At 41.0% G+C, this 24,901-nt stretch overlaps 1 protein-coding gene across 1 annotated transcript in view; it reads right to left on the reverse strand.

Moving 5' to 3' along the window:
- Positions 1-24,901, reverse strand: part of epha6 (eph receptor A6) — a 170,269-nt gene that overhangs the window by 106,206 nt on the left and 39,162 nt on the right. Inside the window, exon 3 of the mRNA XM_036539935.1 lies at positions 17,009-17,672. Coding sequence (XP_036395828.1) covers positions 17,009-17,672 — 664 coding nt within the window. The remainder of the gene's footprint in view (positions 1-17,008; positions 17,673-24,901) is intronic.

Genomic DNA, 24,901 nt, shown 5'->3' on the forward strand with positions numbered 1-24,901 from the left:
CAGGCTTTACTGCCTGTCCCTCTCACACGATCTCCGATCTCTCTCCCACAACACGCACACTATTACTCGTCTGGTAACGATCACTTCGGATTATTTGTCTTTCTTGCTCGCCGGGAAGAGAAAAGCGAAATTAGAAATTCTCATTGCCCCTCCTCCCCACCCTTTCAATGGCTGGCCAGATCAATACTGTAATAGATGCAGTCTCTGTTGAGCATCTACTCCTCTGACACCACAATCAGGCAAACAAATTTGACTTGCTGGTGTCTGGCGGGTGTTAACCTGGCTCTCCATAATGATGCTGACCCTCCCATCACCCTCAGGAGACTTCAGGATGGGAGGTACTTTGGTCCGGGCCTGCTTCACATCCACTGATGGCACAGACAAGATGAGAGGCAGCTTTCTCCTAAGGTCCTTCTGTTTATATTATTGCTATCACCCGCTCAAAGTGAACACTCATCTAAGAGCCCTTTCTCAGAAAGGGAACGTAAAAAATGAACAAGTGCATTGTGGGGTGAATTTTCATCAGCTTACTTCAGTTAGGGTAGAGACAAGTCTGCCACAAGAAAAATTACAAAAACTGGTTAATGAAAACACACTCCAAATTTTCAAAAGTTTAAAGAACCTTGTGTTTTAACAGTGGTGGCCAGTTGGGCCAGGTAATACAGTGACTGAACCCGGAGCAGGAAAGTTCCAGAGCAATGAGCAATGATGGATGTTTTTTTTTTTTCTTCTCCTCCTCAAGTCTCATGTGAGACGGTGAACAGATGGAACCATAAAGAATGTTTACTCATATCCCCCTGCTTTGATATGCAAATCTACAGTTCAGAGAGAATTAGAAATGCACTGACCACTAGTTAATAAAGACAGTTATCCTCACCAGAGGGAGTAAAACAGAGATAAAGGCTGATGTGACAGACAGCCTGTGCATATTCAACAGAACAGTCATGTCTGAATTAAGGCATCTATGTAAAACCTTCATTGTGGAGACTGGTGTTTGCTGCTGTTTGCTCCAGTTGCTATCCCTCTCACTGTGGATTGGTAGGTCACGTATTGGCAGCCTAGTCATCCTAAAGAACTCCAGATGACCTCAGATAAAAGGCAGAGTTACTGCCATACAGAATGAAGATACATTTCACTTTCTATTACTACTCAAATTTTATGATCTTGTATATACTGGAAGCTGGCAGAGCCTACACCAAAGACACACATGTCAAGGAAAAAAATTAGCAGCCCTGCAGGCTTTTTTGGGGATTTTGATTTCTGCATACCTCCAACTTAACTGACTCTACACACAGTTACCCCTTCTACACCTGCAAAGTAGCATGCAAAACTTTGTCATAAAAGCTGCTTTGATATAGAGGAGAAACAGAAACTGATCAGGCACTGTTCAATGACTGTTTCTCTCCCCCCTGTGGTGGTGAATCTGATCAGTTGTAAAATCCAACACCAGAAATGTGGAATGCTTGTCCAGAACTGTCAGTGTAAATCCTGAAAAAGCAGAGCTGTCTATTTGAATTTGGCAGTATTTCCAGCTGCAAGTCTTCCTCTGTTCTCAGTTGCTATGATCAACTAGCATTGCAGTATCACCGCCCTTCCTCACCCCTACTGTCATTGAGTCAAATTTACTGCAGTCTGCAAACTCATATTAGTATGCCACTGTCAAACGTGGGAGGGACACTTTTAAATGAATAGTCCTTTTTTAATTTGTGTGCAGAGCGTTCATCCAGCGGACAATTAAGGGAAGTGCTGGGGGCGGACACATTGTTTTACGGCTGCACTCTGACTATCCTCAGAAAGTTCAGCTAGACCACATTAAAATGGCAGTATTTCCCAGGGTTCTCTGAGAAAACTGGAGTGTCATCATCTGGTCTGCCCTTTGGGAGGGCTTTCTGCTGTTTACTCTGGTCCAATTCGTTATACATAAATTTAAAATAGCCATCGTTAAAATGATTTATTTGCTTACTATACAGCCTAACCTAATGATTATATATTGTATAATACATAGAATCTACAACATATTACCCATTTACACAAAAAACACCACCCATTCCATATCTTTTCTGCTTCAGAAGCACAAAAGGGCTACTTTCTGTAAAATGTAAACTAGTCTTGCCCTGTCTGTGGTGAGGTGGGTGTGTGCTTTGAACAGCAGTAAGTGCCAGGTGTTTCTGAGGGTCTGTGTGTGTGTTTTTTTTTTTTTCTTCTTCTTTTTTAAGGCAAAGCACTGCCGGTGATGGGGCTCGCTTTGATCCACTCAGCAATGCCCCAGCTCACAGAATGCTCTCTCCTTCTCCGACCAAAAAGGACTGGACCCTTCAAAAACTTGCCCAGGCACTTGTAGACCTAATTAGCACCTTTAAGACATGCATTATTCAAGGGGGGAGTTTCAACAAGATGAGTGAGGGGTGCATTTAAAGACCCTTACAGGTTTGGCAGGGGTGACACGACTGCACTCTCACTAATAGGTGAGGGATGTTCATTTGCAGCCACTTCAAAAGCCATATGGTAGGTCTCACAGAAGCCTGCGGTCAACACAGGGCAGCCAGACTCGGCTCCGCCTCCTCCAGGAAGGCCCCCAGCAGGTGAAAAGTGCACCTGTAACCAGCCGAGCAACTGGAGTAGAACAGCTTTTTGCAATTAATTGTAAACTGTAAAAGTATGAGTACTATGATGTACTGTATATAATGATGAGCTGAGAGGCTCTGCCAAGCAGGTCAATGACTGTGAGCATATAAAGGCAATGGTACTGGATTAATAAATGCACTGTTGAAACTTCTTTGTGCTTTTTTTTGTAAAACTAAGTTTTTAAAATTTCATAACATACCATTTCTTTCCAAATGTCACCGTAGTGACAGTATATGACTGTCAAGAAAGAAAGATAGCCCCACCTATTACTGGTAATGCAAATTGGCGAAACGCATAAATACGGCAGCATCATAAAATGCAAATTTGGGACAGTTCTTGAAGAGTAGAAACTACATTGCAATGTATTACATCTCAGATGAAGTGGTGAAAGAGTTGAGCTTGCAACCTAAAGGTCGCAGTGCTCAGTTCCCAGGTGAGATATTCTGTCTATTCTATTCTGTTTTTCTGTCTTTGAGCATGATGATTCACCTGAATTGCTTCAGCAAACATCAAGCTGCATAAATGGATAACATAAAACTGTAAGATATAAACATTGTGTTAAGCAACAATGTAAAATGTAAAACACTTTTATAAATTAACTAGGGGATATTCTACAGTACTTTTCAGAGCCTTTCCCTCAAATGCAAATTCATTTTTTTTTCAAGATCTGCAACACTATGATGCTGTTTAACCAGGTGTTATGGTGTAATGGTGCAAAATGCCACAAAGTGTTTCAATTAAGAAGTGGATATGAGTTCAGATGCTGTTCATTGGAGCAAAGTTTCCCATTTTGCAGATCAGCTGCGGAAGCGTTTCATTCTTACTTGGAGCACTTCATAATGCAGCTTGCGTTTTGTGACCAAAATAATCTTGCCAGCTGTGTGCTTGTTTAAAAAAAATGGCCTCTCTGATTGAATCATAACTGGCTGCTTTTGTTCCTTGTACTGGTGCACTCTCAGTCATTTAATCCATATATTCTGGGATCTGAAGCACAAGCCTCGCTCATTACTGCTTTGCTTCTCTCAGTCCTTCCACTTAGCTTACAATTTTCAAAGAGACGTACCCAAATCTGGGAACATGCCATCACATTGCTGAAATAAAACAACCATCATTACCTTCCACAAGATCAGAAATGCAACCGATATGGCAATAAATGTCCCTGTTCACAAATGTGCACTTTGTAAATACTTGTATTTGTAAATTGTAAGTACTCGTTAAAAGCACACTGAACTTTGGATTGCTAAAGTGGTGCCTATAACAGAGGGAAGATATTTACTTAAAAATCCCTGCCTCAGAGACACAATTTGGGAAACTTGCATTAATATTAACTGATTAAAATTTTCTTGGATGTCTCCAAAAAAGCTCAAAACCCCCCAAAACATCCTCCCACATCTATAAAATTGTTGTCAGCATAATATATACTGGTTGAGCTAAGCCGATTTGGTTCAATTGTGTAAGGCTACTTCAGAGGAGTCACTCAAAGTTCACAGCAAATCCCCCTAAAGAAGCGGTAACTCATACCTCACGTTTTTTTTTCTTCTTCTTCTTAAAGTTGACCTACTTTACTCATCTCTTTCCTGTGCTGGGCAGCACGGATTGGCTTATCGGTGTGGAGTCCCTACTACAGTGTGGAGAATGTGATGTTATGCCTGGTCCTCACAACTGTGTTTAAAGTCTCTTTGAACCAGAAGAGTCGCTGCCACCTTTTTCCATATATACGTCAACCCCCCACAACTCCCCGCCCACACAAGACTCCATTGCCCAATAATGCCGTGGATGTCGGTCATGGCCAGAAAGGTACCTGTTTATGTGTCCATTAAAGGCTATAAACAGTATGGTGGCTCAGGATCTAGGTTCAGTAATTCTTGTATTCATGAGCTACAAGACTTGTTTTCTTGACCATGACCCACCCTTAAGTCATAAAAGTAAAACTGAAGTCATATTTTTGATTGCAAGCCAAAATATCTTGTTGACATGCTAAGTGAAAGGTACTGACAAAATGTGTTTCTGTGCAGCACATAAGAACTGGCAATTTTGGAAGCACATATTGTTACATACTGGCCAGACCATATGAGAAAAAGTATCAAAGTATCAAAATGAATTATAAATAGTTACACATACTTATAATGGGGTATGAAAAACTTTCCAGGTTTGTGTGGGGGTACTGAACAGTTCTGACACTTTCTGAACTGTCAGCTGAAGCTGCACTGGCAACCATCACCATCATTAATAATGCATATGAAATTGTTCAACATTCATAACCTTCTGCTCAAAGACATTTTGGGACAAAAGACAAAGGGGGACTCTTGTTTAAGGGAAAGCTGAATCTTAAACCCATAACTTTTCTGGTATATTTTTAAGGGTGTGTTTGCGAACTCCACATCGTGTAAGCACTGTGATATCTAGGCCATGACATGGACCCTTTGATGTCTTATTCAGTCTCATGGTCTTTTTGGGCTAAACCAAAAAAAAAAAGTTAAATTGAAACATCGCACAATCTGACAGGATTTTGTTGGTAAAATAACAAAGTATCAAATGCTCTAGTCCCTTTGTTTTGCTAGTAGAGGAGGCTGCATTTGCGCATTCTGTGGTACATTTGGGAATTTTTTTTTCATCAAGCTTTGATCAGGCTGGCCTTTGAAGTAACACTCAAAAATTAAAAAAAAGGGAGGAAGCAAAAGTCATTGCAAGTTCATTTTTCAACTTGATGCAACTGCTCGCAAACTATAATCTGCATAATTATTTTTCCAGTCAGATTAAAAATAAAACCTACTGTTTCCTGTGGCGCTAAATTAATGCACTTATTACCTCCACCCACACGCATATTCGTTCAGGTCATCAAATTATAGACTATATGTTCCAATTTTGAACCCACAATTTCAGAATCCATATGAGTATGTAACCAAGACAAATGCAAGATATTTTGTTTCACAAGTTTTTCATCTCATGCCTGGGTGTGGATGTGAGAATACTGCAGTGTATTGCGTCTCCTCTGCAGTCTCTCCATTTACAGCAAAAAAAAAAAAACACCTACAGTCTGCCAAAGCAACCTCTGCTGTACTAGGAGTCCAGTTGTTACTGTAATTTAATACTTTTGGGGTCAGGTAAAGCTTTAAGCTTCAAAGGACATATGAACATGGGTACTAAGCACTCATTCTAATTGTTTTTGAAATTGCTAATTTTACTTGTGTCCTTCGTATTGTAGGTTTATAGCACCAGGGAATCAGGGCTATCAGAAAAATATTTAACGCTGTATTCTGTTTATACTGAGATGCCCAGGAAGTACACAGTAAACTTTTACCAAAATGACATAGCACTTGTGCTTTTCGTGCTTGGGAACAGTAGAAATATGACTTGCTCACTGAAGAGGACAGATAGTCAACGTTGTCTCCTGACACTTTCATTTGATGTTGTCAAATGATTGTGCCAAGAATCAAAGGTTATAACTGGTGTAGCCTAATTAAAATGATGAAATAAATTATAATAACGAAGCTTCCCAGCAAACAAGATCTGTACAAGTGAGACAACTGAGCTGTTCAACTTTCTCCCCTGCCTCATCAGTGAGAAAGCATTTCTCCAGTGCTGATGGGGTTAAATGATGATTTTGGCTGCTTTGCTCCATGATTCCTCTCAGAGCTGCCAGCGCTCACATCCCTGTGCTGCAGACAGTCAGTCGGCCCAGTCCAAGGGCATTAGCATCCCCCTGGTGCTCGGGACCACGGCCAACTCCACATCTCTGTCTCCTGCTAGGCGGAACAAATTCTGCCATGCTGAGGAGCGAGAGGAACCTTTCTGTTTCCAGGGACAGATTTGTGGGGGCGGCCCCGTGTCTCGGATGCCAGCTCTGAGAATCGGTCTCTGACAATCTGATCTAAGGCACTGTTCCACATCAATGCAGCTAATTTGTTGATCTCGGAGTCTAAATCAATATAAATGTTGCAGTTTACAATTCAATTTCAGCAACTGGGCCTGTTGTGCATGCATGTAATCTGGCTGTCATGTTACATCATAAAGCAGGTTCTAAAATGTTATTTTTTTTAGATAGGCTGTAAGTAGAGCATTTGCAGTTGCTTTGTTCTCACACTGAGAATCCACATGGTGGCTCCCCAATTGAACCACCCAGGTCAAAAGGTGCAGGTCTTTGTTACTAGAACCATTGAAACTAATGGCATCACAGGGGAATGCACATAGCAGGCTGTACTTGTTCATAAATGAGAATTAAAAATGCATTGAACTATGAATACAGACAGCTCTGATGCTTATGCTCAAATAAAATTGAGAAAGTATATATTGCATACTACATTAAACATTTTCAGTAACAGTTCTCCTTTAAATGAAAACAATCTTCAAAAGCTATAACAGTTTCGATTTAAAGTTGTGTCCTGTGACTCCTACTGCACATAAAAAGCCACCATTTATTCCTTTGAGAGGAGTGTTCATGCATATTAAAGATTCTTTATTCTCTCTTTGATACACCTCCGTTCTGTCCTTGAGATCTGCTGTTGTCCTTGAGAGCCCAACGGCCTCCATGTGCAAAGGCACAGAGTGGCTTTTAAAGCATACAATGGCATCTCACAGCTGATGTGAAGGCATAACTGTCTGTCACATGTGAGATGAACTTGCATCAGAACGCAACAAATATATGCACATACAGTAGTTATATTTGAACTACCGCCATGTGGGACGAACATGCCACATAATAATTCTCAAAGGGCTTCAGCTGCAGTAAAATTATTAAAAATTATTAAAAATGCCAAGTTTAGAAGGAATGTATTAACACGTTTTTGTCACCTATGTATAAGAATTTGGTGACAATCCATGAATGTAATGAATTGGTACAACATATGATAATTTCTCCACAGAGAGACCAGATTCTTACAGAGCACATAAACTCCCACCTCCTATCCACAGTTTGTGTCAGGTTGGGGGGCGGGGGGGTGGCTTCTCAAAAAACTCCCAATTAAGTTATTCCCACTGCGGTTGCTCGTTAAACTGAAATGAGTCCTACAAATGTCACGCTGTGACTCAACCAACGGGCTCCGTTGGCTGATGTAAACAATGGCTCATTCTCTCAGTGTGTGAGGCATGCCTTCCCTTCCATTGGCATTCTGCTGTTTCTCCACGACATCTTTTTTCATTTCCCTGTGACAACTTGAGGGATATGTGCACAAATTGTTCCCTGAGCCTGTCTGACATCGTTCTCTGTAATTGAAAGTGTCTGATTGGGGACCTCAACCCTGTTTAAAACTGTCTTCCAATTAAATCCCTGGACAAACCGCTTAAAAAAAAATCCATATTTTTCACAAGAAGCAAACATTTTTTTGTTTTTGTTTTGTTTTGCACAAGTAAACCCAGGCTTAATATAGAATCTAGTTAGCTGCCAAATTTATAAGCCAACATTGTTTTAAAAGAAACATACAGACATTTAGTATCCTTGTTATACTTTGTTATACTTATACATTCTACTGAAAACTGTATTTGCAGCTGTGCTGCCTTGGGATACTCAGGAAGTCACTTATAGTTCAATGTCTTATGCACTAGACTACTGCACTTGTTTATTTGTTTTATACACTTGTATCTTATAATATCTACTCTGCGAGACACTCCAAATAAGGATATGTAATAAGGATAACAATAATTGCTAATTAAACATGTGTAATTAAATTATTGCTAATTATTACTGCTACATGTACAGCAAGTAATAATAAAGGAATGTGGAAACTTGGGAGTGGGAGAATAAAACAATAAAAGGCTCTCTGAGATGAATGCTAAAATAAAAATTTCCAATAAAAGGACTGTTGTGAACAGTCCCAGACCCACACAGATGCCCTGCTGTTTGATTGCATTGTGCTATGTGTGTCCACCAATGTGTCCATCATGTATGGGTTATGGCTTTTGGGTGGGCTGCATGGCCTTAGTGGTTTGACTCTGTTGACAGTGATCAGATCAGCTCAGGTCAGGGCTATATGATCGGTATGCACATGCACACTTAGATGATCACTCCCTACTCAGTCAAACATTCCGTAACTTCACCAGCAATCCATGCAGACACAAAGTTATTGCCATAGTGCTGGCTGGAATGACAGTCCACTAACGGCACCCGGTACAAATTTGATAATATCTGTGCCTTACAAATGCAGTAATATGTGTGCCGGTGCGTCACTGAAGGCATTCTTCAGAGGCTTGCTCTCCGTGGGCTTTGAACAACAACAACAATGTCACAAAAAATGTAATTAATGCACGGAACAGGGAAGACCTGTGGCATGCTGTTTGTCATTTGTGGAAAGGTACCCACAGAACCTGAATATATAAGTGGAAACAGAACTCCACAGTAGAACACTTGCACTTCTGAGTCCTAATGGAGTATAGAGATTGGCTCCATATCTCCCAACACCATCCTGAAACACAAAGCTTTTAGATGGATGTATGAAAAGGAGAATTCCATTTGGTTTCAGGAAGGAAGTGAAATCATCATCTTTAATTGTCTGAGATTATCCTATAAAATGCACTGACATACATTAACCTTTCCCTTTCAATGTGCTCAGAAGCATCAAGATGAATCTAGCTAAGAGGCAACAGATGAGGTGAGGAGATAATGATTTGTGTCCTCAGACAGCAACTATATTTTTTGCCAAGTGTTTGGGCAAGCATTTTCTTTTGGGAAAAAATGAAGATTTCATGCTCATTTTATTCTATTTGTATAGCTCAATTTACAGCAAATTGCAATTTTAGATAAAACTACCTGGGGCTGTGTATGCCACAGTAAAAGTTATTTTTCAACCATCACACAGGGGAAATACATTTGTTCCCATCTCATTTCAATGGATACATGAAAAGAGCTTGTGTTGTTGTAATTAACCAGAAGCATAACCTAGTGTTTGCACTTCATTTGGATATAAAATGGAATACAGGTAGTCGTATTTGCATGTCTCATCATTTCTTATTCATCACTTAGTAAAGACTGATTCATTTAGGAGAAAAGAGATGACTGTACAAATGAATTGTATTGGTAGGATGTATGTACTGTGTGTGTGTGTGTGTGTGTGTGTGTGTGTGTGTGTGTGTGTGTGTGTATGTGTGTATGTGTGTGTGTGCTTGCACGTTTGTGCATTCTTGCATGCATGCATGTGTGTATAATACCTTTTTTATTTTATCTGAGATAACAGGTTGCCAGAGACGAGGTAGACAAATGAGGAGAGGTGTGATATTATTTTACTTGGCTGTAGATCAGTTGAGCAGCTGCATTCCAAAACAACTACAGAGGTTTGTTGGCATTTGCTGGGAGGGCAGGCAGGAAAAATTTGCAGTGTTCTAGTGTGGAGAGGTTGAATACGTCACTGAGGCAAGCCTTGATGTGTAAGAGAAAATTCTTGTCAGTGGGTGGAAATGGCAGAAGGAGCTGTGTATCATCTGTATAGCAATGGTAAGAGAATCTGTGGCAGGTAATGACTGATCTTAAAGATTTTATGCATAGGAAGAAGAGAGGACCAAGGACAGTTCCCTAACCACTCCTGTAGTTTGGCTGTGAGGTTCTGAGACAGAGTCATGCCATGTTACCTTGCAGCAGTGGTTAAATTTGCCGGATTTGCTGGATTGCTAATCCTCTGCTAATGGAACAATTTTTAAAAGCTTTTACTACATGCATTTTAACAGCAGTCCCTCCACCTTGCTGCTCAGACTACTGATCCCCTTGCATCCTCAATGGAAATTATTTTGATAGTGGTACAAAGTGGTAGCCTCTTCTTGTAGACACTTGTCAGCTGGGCAGCTCTCCTTTCCATAAGCTCCATTGTCATGGCAACTAGCCAGCCGGAGGATGACAGAATAATGGAACCTTTATGTTTTGTTTGGACAAATTCAGATCACAAATGTCACGGCATCTAATGCAATCCTTTTCCAGACAGGAGGGTTACCTGGGAGAAAAGAAGACAAATTTCACTTTTAACGTCAAATCTATGGGGATACCAGTTAGCTATAGACTTTGAGATGAAGTTCATGTCCAGGGTGCAAAAGCAGCATGGTTGGAAGGGGGGTTGGTGGGGATTAGAACCCCATTGTGCCGAAATCATGTGGGATAAAATTAGAGAGTGGACTGCTTGGCTGCACAGGGAAAAGCTGCAGTGATTGTTCAGTTAACTTCCTCCGCACTTAGCCATGCAGCACTGTCCTCTTTGATTACTTTCAAAAAAGTGGCCTTGGACTTTCCGAAGGATACACGAGCGCTGTAACATGGCCAAAGGTGAACACTCACCTACACTGGATGTGCAGTCCTCTGTAAGTTTCTATGCGATGCTTCAGTGCACAAGATGGTTTGAGAATATTGGCAGCTGGTTTCTTTCTGCATTTATTTATTTCTTTTTTCTTTTTTTTCTGGGGGTGCTCTGTGCTTTGGAAAAGGCAGAGAGATTATGGGATATTTTTTCCGATGCCACTGTGTCTCCAGCACACTGAAGATGTGACGAGAATGTGCTGCATTTTACACTCTGATGTGAAAGGAAGTTTCAATCTCATCAAAGCTACTGCAGCGGTTTCTTAAATGCTCCTGTTGTTTTACTGAGTCTGGATTGGGGGATTGATTCCTCCTGAAAGCTAGGCTTTACACTGAACCAATATGGGATATGATAACTTTGCCTGCTCGAATCTAGAAAAAAGAAAAAAAAATCGTTATCTCTGTACCTCTGCACTGAGGAAAAAATGGCTGAATGTAGCATGCTGGGTTGACCTTAACTGAACTGTGAAGCCATTGCCTAGTAAGACTAGTAAAGGCAATAACCCACTACAGGAAGAACACACATGATTAGCCTACATACAACAGAAATATCCTGGTTGTACAGCCTTGGCTTTTATTAAAGCCTTATCAAAGCATGACTTCTACACACCATTCATACCACCATTTCTTTCTTATCTAATAATGTTCACATCAAAGTTGTATGCATTCTTCAGAACCAACATAGATCACAGTAGCCTCACTGAGACCATCTTCCTGTGTGGGTTTAGCCTAGCATATGAGTGTGCCCTTCACATGCCAGGTTTTGATATTTTGTGAGTTGCACCACACACAAGGTCATTCGCTCAGGTGGGACACAGAACAGCTTGTCTACCTACTGCCCCCTTAGCTGTGATCAAGCTGCAGAATGAATCAGTATCTCATGGAGAAAGTAAAGCCTTACAACAGTTGAGAACACATCCTTCCAGATTACCTTGGTAAAACAGCATGCTAATACTAACAAACTTTCAAGTTATATCCATTCAGTAGGCATTCAGTATAGTTGAGCTGTTGAAACATAAACAAATATCTGCTGAAAACCTGTTGGTGTTTTGCAGTCGATTTTCTGCCTAACATGTTGCAATGGAGTATTTAGGGGGATGATACAATTTTCAGATAGGGTTTTGAAAGGTGGATGAACTGCTGAATCCTCAAATAAGTTATCAGGAAAATCTTGTCCATAAGAAATAGGCTTCCCCTTCAGTAAAATCTAATAAAGGTCTGCAGGGTATTTTAAAATAATACAATGTGTAAATAAATATCAGGACTGTCAATATTATCATGAAAACTTATATGCATCAACATTCATTTTTTAAATCATAATTAACTACAAACTCCCAGTTTTGATCCAAATGTAGCTCAAATTTTCCAACGTAGTTTGATTTTGTTGGTCTAGGAGTGACCAACATGGCAGGCTGGTTAAGAGAAGTGAAAAAAATACAGCTGATGCAGAAAATGACAGTGCAAACTAACCTACAATGAAGTAATAGCATAAAATAAAATATACCACCAACAACAACTACATTTCCGTTCCATGCTTTTGATAAAGACAAGATTACTGGGACATATTGCCCTGGCCTGCTGAGTAAATCAAGTATAGTATGTAGTACGCCAAACATGCTAAATATGCTTTTATGACTGAAAGAAACACATTGCTAAAAGTTCCTGTAGCTGAAACACCTTTAAACCTTTCACAAATGTGAGGTAGCTCCTGTTTGAATGGCATGTCTTCAGTAAAACTGAATTACTGTGTGCAATATTCAGATGTGTGAACAACAGAAATTCAAAGTCACATCACAATGACATTCACTTCCTTCAAACATTTGGTTGTGGGTCACATCAGGTTAGAATTCAGCTCTGGACTCGATAATTCTTTCGACAAGCAGCAGTCCTTGAAATGTCAAACTCAGTGAAGACTACGGCACTAGGGCACATGGCACCATAAATGACTGCTGAGTACCCCCGCTATCAACAGAAAAGAAAGAAAAAACCAACAAAAAAGTAAAACAAACAAACAAAAAACAGTCATTCTTCCATCTAGCCAGTAAGAAAAAGGCAGCCGTTCAGACCTGGAATGTCAATAATCGCACCGGAGAATTTCCAATTTAAACATACTGCACATACAGCATATATGATACAACAATCATGAGGAAGAACAATGAAACATAAAAGCTGGACTACCTGACATAACTACATGACTCCTGAGGCAACAAGAAAGAACCAACAAATAAAGCAAAATAAAGTAATAACACCTGTTTAAGTAACCTTCTTTAGTGAATATGACAGTAGTTGGTAAATCTGGGTAGTCCCATATAGCCACGGATTGGAGTTTCATCACATCAATCACTTCAAAAACTTACATAAACAGGACAACTGAACTTTGTGGACTAGAGAGAAGATTCACACAGGGGTGATAACAGGAATAATAGACTACAACCAGTTGTGTCACACACACACACACATACTCAAATCTGAAGGTTAAATGTGAAGATGGTTTTACATATATATACGTTTGCAGCATTGCTCCATCTTTAAGTGAACACAGTTGGACAAATTTTCAGAATAAAGTGACAAGGATAAGGAAACATGCAGATAAGATGGAGGAATAAAAGGCAGGGTCGGGAAACTACTATAAATTAAAACCATGCCCTCTTCCTTCTGTCTTGTACATGACCGTGAGATGATCTACTGTCACTTACCCTGCCTTAATCATAGCAAACCTGACAATACACGAGGCCTTTGATGACAGTTAATGAAACTTTCAAAGCGCAAACAACTTAAATTAGTTCAGTGCTAGCGGGGGCATTTGTGGAATGTTTTGTTCTTGAGAAACAGGGTATTGAGATTCGGTTTTCTGCTTGTTAATGCGTAAGATGGCTTAATTTAGTGGTTATTTTAATTGCAAGGCCGCTTTCAGTTATTTAAGGGAAACAGAAACAATCCTGTTTTTGCTCTGAATTTAACAAATGGACGCAATTAGTGGTGTACTCTCCGTACAGAGCTTGGGAAATGAGGCCAGATAAGATTAATCTGGCACAAAACTGTCCTTGGCTCCCACTGGCTTGAAACATGCCCCATGCTTTTAGAGCTGTATACAAATGTAGTCAATTAGTGGTTAGCAATTCAGCAACCAAAAACAAATATTGTGAATTGGAACCTATAATACACAACAGCAGCCATTACATTTATTGTTGTTGATAATAAACACATTTATATATTTTAATATATTTATTTTACTAATTTATTATTGCTAAAACATACGCTTGCTTTACCTTTTTTGTGTTAACTTACTGCCAGACTAACAATAATGACATATTACAAATACACTTTCATAAAATCACACACACACATACAATGTTTGCTATTTCAGGATAAACTGGCGGGAATTTATGATGAAAGACCCATAGAATATTGTTTAGCACCTGGAAGGATTCATTAGATCATCAATTCCATCTGTATCTTTTTAAAAGTCTTCAAACATCATTTTTACCACTGCAGTTCTTTCAAAGAACCTGGAAAGATTGCTTTGTGCACACAATTCACCTTAGCAGACATAATGTCCATATTTGCTTAACAGCTGAAACAAATGACCATTTTTCAACCTGTAAATTCACACACACAGGGTCACCTGTTGAAAAGCACATGAAACCTTTAAAACAAAGTTTTCACACTTTCCCAAACGTGTCCGTTTATCCGTCTCTACTGATAACTTTCAGGGTCCAGTATCCGATTAAGCGGTAAGGAACCCTGGAGACTAAAAAAGATTAAAGCGCAGCTTTTGAGGTTTCAAGGTTGAAATTGCTCACTGCGACATGTCCTGTCCAATTGGGGAGGGAATGGTGACCTTCTGATGACTCCCTCCCCCAGACGTGATGGCCCTGGGTCCCGATGGCCTTTCTTCACTGACAGGCTCAGACAACGCCCCACGAATTGGAGAAATCTTTGACCTTTACACATTTCAACAGGAAGGTGGTGCGTCTTACTCTACATTAATATTATCTATGGGGCTAGGGGTGAGAGGAAAAAGTAGGGCTGGGAGGCAGGGAGGTGACAAGTGTCTTCTACATTTCTAAGAGTGACACTTATAGGATTAATGTTGGATATCAAGGATGTCTCCAACATGGAGTGCACAGTAGTTAGATTTGGGTGGAAAATTGATCAGTATGTGATTTTACCACTGAAGAGATACTGCAGCAGCAGTATAATTCAGTATAATTCAGGCGTGCTGTTTTACTAATGTGGTACTTCAATCAGTTTAGTTTTCGATCTACATATTCCAAATGGCACATTCAGGAATATATAACCTATTTGAAAAAATAAATAATAAGCAAATCATGTAAGAAAGTAAAGATTTTTATGCATCACAGAAGCACTAGTTGGGAGAGGCACACGCACCAAGGAGGGGGCACTGCCACAGAGAGGCCAGGGGCAACGGGAGCAAAATATGATCAAAATACTTGACAGATAGTGAAGGTAATCTTTAGTAGCAAGGTGCCCAACAGCACTGAGCAGTAGGAGACAGAGCTTCCAGACTACTGCGATCCCGACGAATATGACGCCATGAAAGCAGTCTGTTTGTAGCCAGGCTTTGAAAGGGCTTCAGACGGCTTGGGAGCTGCTTACCGATTCACTTTGCAGCCCCATTACAGACGCACAGCTTGACAGCTGACAGCCAGGCGGCGACTGCAGCCTTAATCTATCGAGTGATCCATTCCACTGATAGCGCGTTGGGGTGGGTGGGAGGAAGCCGGGGCCTGATTTACACTGAGATTTCCCTAATGCAGTGCTCTCTCCTATCAGACACACTACATCTCCATCCAATGCAAAAGAAAAAAAAAATCTTTTTCAAACAGCAAGACCTGCTGTTATTAGATCCCATCTGAATGAGTTCATATTCAGATATTAACAAAAGATCAAAAGCCGGTGAATCTGACTTGACAACATGGAGATAATGTTGTGCCATCGCCGATGCCTCACCCTCCATGTGTGTTAGTGCTCTTGCTTGTGGAGAGGCAGGCCCTGGCTGGCCTTGCGCCACTGGTATTTCTGATTACAGTAATAGAAGTGCAGGGGAAAACAACTCCGCGGCCCATAACACTGTCAGCCCTGTAGGTTACAACAACCTCTCATCTCTGTCAAAAGACAGGGAATCTTGGTGTCATCTCACTTCCTGGTAGCCGAGAGGAGAAATAGTGCTGAGTCCGTATCTGTATACATTTGTAAGGCTGGCTGTCGTACACTACCTCAGAGAAAGCCTGGCCATTGTGAGTCAACTGTACAGTACCTATGGTTCTGCTTGCTCTTGCCTTCCCATGAGGCATGATCCATCTGCTCACAGGGACATCAGGTGAGGGAGCCACTGGCATACCTCCTGATAACCTTTAGTCAACAGCTCAATGTGCTGCCTCAGCCTGATCTGTCCACGCACTGCTCCTCTGTCTTGTACAGTAATGCCGAGCATGCAAAATTTCCATTGTCAGGGTTCATACCTGGGGCAGACAAAGGGAGGATCTCCTCACAATCCAAAACTGATGAGCAGCGTGGTCAGAGATTGTTACAGCTTTGAACACACTTATTTTTGATCATCAGTGTCACGGAAGAGATCAGTGGATAGTTGTACATATCATACATAGGTGACTTAAGACACACCCTTTGTCCTTTTCACCCATCAATTTAAAAAATAAATAAATAAATGAAAAAGAAAACTTTATCATGCTGCTTAGTCAATGAACTAGCATTAGAGTGATGTTCTATACTGGTACAATCAACACTTAAGTCACTGTTTTATCATCTCGTAAGAGCAGAGGCTGCCATTCTATGGCTACAGGGACAGACTGAGAGGAGGAGAGAAGGGACGATGAGAAAGAAATACGAGAGAGGGCTGGGAAAGGGGAAGGTAAAGCAAGACTGAGGGAAAGTGGGAAGTGTACAGAGAGTGTGACAGAGAGAAAGAGGGAGTCTGAGAGAAAAGAGGGGATAGGACAGAAAACAGAGGGAAAACAGAGAAAAACGAAAGGGTAAAATAGAAAGAGAAAGAGGAAAGCAGAAATATGGGATAGGATAGGATAGAGAAAGGGGTAAAGAGCAGAGAGCAAGATGGGGAAATGGGCCACTGACCGAGACAGGTGCCGTCTAGCTCCTCATAGCCAACGCTGCAGACACAGCGGCCCAGGGGCACCAGCCAGTCCCCATCGGCTCCACAGTACAACTTGGGTGTGTCTCGCTCCTCCGCGTTCTTCACACAGGCACCCCGCACCTCCACCAGCGAGGAGGAGTCCACGCGGGGGATGGTGTCCGGGAACGTGGCCAGGTTTCGGAATGTGAAGGGGCATTTCTTGTAGTATACGCGCACAGACACCAGCGCGATGCAGGCTCCAATGTCCTGGAAGGCCAGGTAGAAGCCCTTCTTTGTGATGGGCCCCACCTCCCGCACCTCTGTGTTGAGCTTGAGGATGCGGTCGCCCAGGTCCATCTGTGTGAAGCTCTCGTCGGCCGCGATCGTGTCGATCTTGGTATACTGGCCCGGCTTGAACTTGATGGCGTGAGACTCATCCGTCTCCATGTAGAAGAGATTGAAGGTCTCTTTGCAGGTGCCCGAGACCCACGGGATGCTGTTACAGTCTCTCAGGGTGAAGCGCAGCTCCACGTAGATCTTCTGCGCAGCTTCGCGGGAGATCCAGTTGGACCGCAGCCAGTTGTTCTGGTTGGGCTCCATTACATGGCACACCTGGAAGGTATGAATTGGTCGGTTGTGTTCGTCCATCTCAGTAATGGCATCCCACTGTGGAGAAAAAGGAGACGGTCAGTCACGGGTAATACAATCAGTTGTTTTGGGACAAAAACAAATTAATATTCTGAGGCTGATGAAAGCCAAATGCACGGATATCGGTGTCATATGGGACTTAACACGCAGGAACAGCCAGGCTGAAAGAAAAGCAACACTAGTAATTTGTGAACATTTTTTTCATCAATTAGTCTCACTTCACTTGAAATAAATCTGTTACATAACATGGCATGCAGAGATGGTTTTGTTTAAAAAGAACATTTTGTTTTGTTTGAAGCAATTACAGATTTGCAGCCACATCGTTCTCTCAGTCACATGGCAAATTATCTCACCCAGAGCAAATGGCATGAATCCCTCAACCTTGAACTTCCACCCTAAAGACCTGATTGACCCTATTGAATTATGAAATGAACTCTGAAGCGGCAGGGTTAACTAGTTAATTCAAGTATTTTGGTTGAATAAGAAAAAAAAATATGGAGTTAGCCACGGTCAAAGATACTGCTTTCCCCTCTATTAAATTGGAAAAGCTGCAAAGTGACCAGAGATGACCCCTTAACACCGAAAAAAGTAAATGAACAAACTGCATGGCCTGCTGAATCAAACTGTTTCCCACCATGTCGCAACTGAAGCACACACCCACAATACAAAGTATACAAAGAGGTATTTACACCAAAATGCTAATTTTTCTTGTCCAATGCACATTGTTCACAGTCACTTCAGTCTTCAACAGAAAACATGAGACAGAAATGTGTACTGTGGCTAATATCATTCAGACCTCCACATACTCAAGGGCGGGCAGTCTTGTTTTTTTCATAACTAATGAAACCTTTAATTATTTTGGATTGCAGTATTTCAGGAGAGAAGGTGTTTCTTCCAGCTCTGTGAATTCAATGTGCGGAAAATAAAGTGACCGGTTTAAATGTCACACCTTATCTGTATTACCCTGTGGCAATCAAGACCTCATATGACTCAATTACAGGACATGCAACCGGAGCTGTACTCACATCTCTGCGGGGGGCAAGACCGCAATTCCCACATTTTTTACCACTGTCTGCATCACTGACATTGTAATGCTTTTATGATTTTCAGAGGGTGGGGTAGAGTTACATAATAGCGGTACCAATGATCTGAATTTCTCATGGTCTGCATGCCATAATTACACTGACTGGTTTCTAATTACTGTCTAATAGATTTATAACACTGCGGCACCAGTTAAGGAGCAAGGCGCCAGATAGTGCTGCTTTCTCTGCTTTTCTTTCTGCTGTAATTAATTACTTGAAGACAACAGAAGCTCTTCATTAACACCAGCTTGGAGGATTGCAAAGGAGGCTTAGTCATTTGCTGCAATTATTCCATTGATAAGCTGGCTCTTTAAATAAGGCAGTTTACAGTTGTTACACCGAGCAAGCACTAAGCAAACCATACACGAGGATTTCTGTGTACTTCATTTTTTTTTGTTGTTGATATAATTTGTTATGAATCACTTGAAGCTCTCATAACACAATGGAAGTAGGATTTCCCTGGTTTCCTGAAAAATATTAACACATAAAGAATGCAAGGAATACAATAAAATAAAAGAGTCCATATTTATCTGTACCCTAATTAAAACATTACAATAAAAATATAGTATTAAAATTAAATCAAAAAGAATTCCATAGCTGTTGGTCTCATAGTTGACACTTCTGTCCAATCCTTTGCATTCTATAAATTATTCATGCAGAAAATAAAAGACAGCACCTTGTTGCAAAGCGAATCAATTTCAGCCTTCGTCCACGGAAATGAATGAAATTTGGATCTCAATGCACTGTCCCTTTGCGATTATACGTCCAAAAGCAATCATGGTTCTTTGAATGAGGATTTCAGCCTCAGCAGTCTAGCCTGGTTAGTTTTAATAATTAAGAACAGCTGAAACCGTGCTGCCCCACCACTGCCAGTTAGCAACCTTGCTGGAAAACCCAGTTCCACTCCACGCGCAGAGCATACACAATATACAGTAAAGTAAGCAAACAGTAAAGACGCAGTTGTGAACCTACAGTCAGACTTCAGAATCCTTTCTTGCATATGACCTTCCTACAGTACACATGCACAGCATACTTACAGCGAAGTTTGTATAAGACTAAAAAGTGCTCTGTCCCCAGAAGGGTTGCCAGCACCTGGGGTGGTCTTAAATCAGTGGGTCTCTGTGGGGCTTCAACCCCTTTCTGTACAGGAGGATGTGACACATTGACAGGTGTGGCAGGCATGGTGGCAAGGGTGTGTTCAATTCCCAGGGCATACATCTGCTGGGTGATACCCCCTGTTTGAGGCATGCCAGTGCGGAGTGGCATCTGAGGCACAGCAAAGCCAAAATGAGCTCTCATTCACCCTTACACTCCACTCCATAGACACTATGTTGATCAGAGGTCATAGCAAATGTGTGAAACTGTTTGGTGCACTTGGGAGAAATTCTTTTTGGTGTACACTAGGTGGAGTGCAAGGGGGAAATACTGAAAAGTAAAACTGGAGCTAAGGGGCATCTGCATGCTTTGGAATATGCATCTGTGATGCAGGGGCTATCAGAGGGCACGATGTGGCAGTCAGACTTTGGCCCCATGTCCTCAAAGTGCAAAGGTTCATCTGGTTGCTGAATGCGTGACCACATTCAAGAAGCTGCTGAGAATAGAAATGTACTCTACGGCACACGAAAATAACAGCCGCTTTCTGCTTAACACAACACGCACACAGTGAGCTGAGGCAAGATGTGCTTTGGCTAAAACAACGAAGTTCTGGCGCAACAATGTCCTGACAGAGGCGGGAGGGTACATCCGAAAAGGGAGGGGGTGGACATCCAAGCCCATCAAAGAGATTTCAGAGCTCGCTGGGCCTCTAAACCCTGCTGGACAGACAGGATAGAGCGGCAAACAGTTACAGACAGGACACCCACTGCTACAGCAACCTGTGATGGATGAAGCCCAAATCACTGGCTGCACATTCCGTAAGCAGGGGGCCTCAACATGCGCGGTGAGCAGCATGGGATTACTGCAGAAACCAGAAAATGCAAACAAGACAGGAAACAGAATACAGCAGAAGAAAACAAGAGCTTTCTCTGACTAAAATGCCCTACCATAGCTTTGAAAAGTGTTGAACTAAGTGTTGACTTTCAGAAGAGATCTCAGAATTGTGCAGATGTGCACATCATCCTAATATCTGAGCCAAGGACCAGCTATATTTAATTAAAGCGTACCTCCTGCAAAGATGCAGTATAAGCCTCAAGTTTCATAATTCTACCAGGAATTTTTTTTTGTTTTGTTATTTGATGTAAACTTTGTCATTCTTCCACCTCACTCAGAAATACAGGCTCAGTCCAGGCTGAAATTTGAGCTTGAAACCTTAACATGTTGAATTGAGAACTGCTTGTGAAAGACAGATTGATTTCGCTGAGAGGTGAAGCCCACTCCAACACTTTCTCTGCAAGAGGCCCAATTATTTACAGCGGGCTGCCATAGGTGAGGTAATTCCATTAAAAGACTTGTAAAGCAGCTGCTTTTGTGTGCGGTGCCTTAACTGAAGTTATCGCCTCACACTTTGGAATGAGGAGCAGAAATGAAGTATTTTCGGTTTTAAACCTCACTGAGTTTTAGTAATGGAGGTATTTTATGTGCCATTTAAAAGTCAGACTTTCTGTCGGACTGGATTAAAACGTGTTATGATTCCCGACTAAAGAGGCACCCCAGAAACTAATGGAGCACGCTTTGTTTAAGGTGAAACCTTGACTCCAAATTGTATTTTTAATCGAGATATAAATCTGCGCTGCTTTCAGTTTCCACAGCGAAAATTAAAAGAATGCAAGCTTCTGTGCTGAACTAGTTTCAAAGAGAGATGAGAGACAGTAAGGCTTAAAGGCTGTGAACAAAAGACAGAACAAAGATCCTGACTGATAATGTCTCACAGAAAAACGAGCAAGAGCGCTGTAAGTACTTATTCCAGAACAGCAGGGTGCATGCTAGAGCTACACCATATTCACCAAAAATGAGTGAAGCGAGAGCTTCCTGTTAACTGTTTATTCACCCATGCCCCCCTAGAAGTAGTCTACAGGATTCTGCACCTTTGATCTCAACAGTGGTGTTTACTACCTAATGTGTTTGTGTGTCTGTGTATGTGTATATGTACGTACGGTATACGTGTGTCTGTATGTAAGATGCGTGTGTGTGCATGTGTATGTATATGCACACATGTATGTATGTATAAGTGTGTTGTATGTATTGTGTGTACATATGTGTATGTGTGTGTGTGTGTGTGTTTGCATGTGCAGTATCTCCCCCTATGCTGCATTTGGTCTGGCTCTCTTGATAATACTGAGAGGCCTGACCCCTGACCACAGTTAATACAGTACACACACACCCACAAATACCAATGCTACACCTGCTCTGTGATGGGAATCATCAGGAATAACTAAACATCGTCATGCGCCACCCGGCGAGTTATTTACTACCCTCTGTGAGAAAGAAAAGCAGTGCTGCTGGAATTGATCTCCTGTCTGATCAAACAACAAAAATCCATAGTCATAATGAACGTTGCCTCTGTATTGAGCTAATCTATTGACATACTCTTCAGAGTCATAAACACCATCCTCCACCTTATTTAGGAGAGCAGGGGCTAACTACCAGGCACCGCCTCAGCCTGTGCTCCTACATACAAATGTGACACGGACCTGCAGGGTCTGGAATAAAGCATCGTGCTCCTTTGTAAAATAGTTTTTTTTTCTCTGTTCTTCAGCACCTGTTCAAATTAGTGCTTGTTGAACAAAAAAATAAACATAATTCATTAGCAACCATCAATTACAAAACACTGTTCTTTTTAATTAATGTTCTTCCTAACTGCCCATAGGATAGTAAATATGCCAATGAGATGTCTTTTAGGTCTGCTGTCTTTCCTCTCAAATAAAAATACACATTTGAAACAATTGTGGCATGTCTTATTTCTCAATTTGTATTTTTTTTTTTAATTTGGGGAGGAGTAATTGTAAATACATTGTATCGCAATTTCATAACTTGCTCTTTAAGGGTAGTGTAATTGAGCTATCAGTCACAGTTTTCACATTTTTGTCACAAAATGAAACATATGAATTACTCTCATGATATTATTATAGTCCTATTGTCCTCTCTGGTATAAAGGCTTCATACCTGAAGAAAGATACAGTTTCAACTTCAGGCATGTTGTCTAAGGAATTCAGTAAAGATACTATTCTGTTCAGGTGTTTACACACAAAAGAAATGTGATAAAAGAAAAGTGATAATTTTCACTATCACAGCTATATCACTTATGTACAGATCCTACAGTTCCACACATTTATGCACCCATATTTAATGTAGTGCTGCAAACACTGGCTCACTAAAACCAGTATGTGGCTTAATAAAGATCTCTTATACCCGCGAGAATGAGGGATGCAGAAATGAGCAATGAATTTTTCCTCAAGATGTTTTCTAAAATAGATATGGTGCCCACTCACATCTGATTAATTGAGTGAAAAATATGGTAGTGAATAATAAGCTCCTAAGTACTGTGACTCCATTTGCATTGGTTTAAGTGTAGCTAGAGGGTTCACCAGCAACACTACAGCAATCACTTGCCAACCACAGGGCCCATGTTTCTGAAAACTGCTGAAGGTTAATGGAAAATATGGGGTTACTGAACCATGGTGATGACATCACAGCATACGTGTTACATGTTCATTCTCTAAATGTACAAAAAAATTAATTAAACGTTGAACACTGCAGCATGGGGGAAGTTACATTAATTCTCCTTTAAACATCTGGTGTTAAAACTAAGACTCCATAAAGGCACACACCTGTACATCAGCTTTAACTAGTCTAGGCAGTTAAAGCTTAAAAAATCATTTCTAACAGTGAGCCAGTTACCTAACTACATTCAAGAGCTTATTTTAGCTGAACTGCAATTTTCTACCAAGGTTTTTCCTTGCTTCATTGGTTGTTGTTACCCTTACGAAGATGCCCTAAAACAAAACTAAGCATTAAGTGGTCTAACATTTTCATTTTGACAGATAGGTCTTACTTACATTTAATTAGCTAGATCACTTACCATAACTAGTTGCATTAATACTGTTGTAAAGTGATTCTTGAATGTGACAGCAATGGGGTTATGGACCAGGTTCAACATGTTTGAAATCTCAACAATGAAGCCAGTCATAAGGCACAGTTTTTGTGATGAAATTCTGTAGATCCATGCAACAAGTAAACATCATTCTTATCTGTATATATTGGAGTTGGCTGGACGGTACAAACCAGTCTTAGTAGTGGTTTTACCACCATGAGGCACCTCGTCAATGATGCACTCCCCATAGGTTCATCCCTATCAAGCATTTAAACTATGTTTTCCTTGATACATACATTTTTATATTTTAAGTACCATTCTGACTGCTGCAGAGGCACAAAATCATGGATCCATAAAATTAAACCTATGCTGCAGTAAACACAAAAAACCCAAAACAAAACAGGTATACAAATGAAAAACCGAGGGCACAGATTCCAAAATTCACAACGTCAAATTCAGGGTTTGGCACATTTAGTAACTGACTCACATTATCGAATAACACTTCAGTAACAGCAAGGGCGACTACCCTCAGTTAACATTAGCTGCTGTCTTACACAACTGTTGCGTGGCCAATTATCTCTTTGCATTTTTTTTTTGCTTGTTTGTTTACAGAATTACTGCTGGCTTTACGCTTTACAGTAAGTACAATTAAAAGCCAATTGCAGATAAAGGGCGGTTAAATCAGGGCCCAGTTAACCACTTCACCTCTTTCTTAATCATCTTGTTGACTGACCATACAGTACAGAGCTCCATTCGAAATCCCAGGGATCCTGCCTGAGGCCAACAAGAGAGAGGAGAGATATTGAACAGGTGAGGAGAGGGCAAGAGAGGGAAATGGAAAATAACCTACACTAGACTCGCACACTCTAGCCTTGCACACCTTGCCACATATACAAAGACAAAATTTTAACTAAGACTAATGGGAGGAACCAATTTCTCCATCACTTAGAGGACCGTTTGATCCTGCAAAGTAGTATCCAGCTGAGACTCCAGCTCATTTATCTGAAAGTTGAGAGTTTGGCACCAGAGTTGAAAAGTTGAATCTCAAACTTAAGCACAGCTGTGAGGACATAGAAAGTGGTGTTGTAAGTAGATTTCCATATCAACAACTCCTCCTCGGCTTAGTCCTCATTTTT

Source organism: Megalops cyprinoides, chromosome 11, assembly GCF_013368585.1.
Source record: "Megalops cyprinoides isolate fMegCyp1 chromosome 11, fMegCyp1.pri, whole genome shotgun sequence".
NCBI classification, from domain to species: Eukaryota; Metazoa; Chordata; class Actinopteri; order Elopiformes; family Megalopidae; genus Megalops; species Megalops cyprinoides.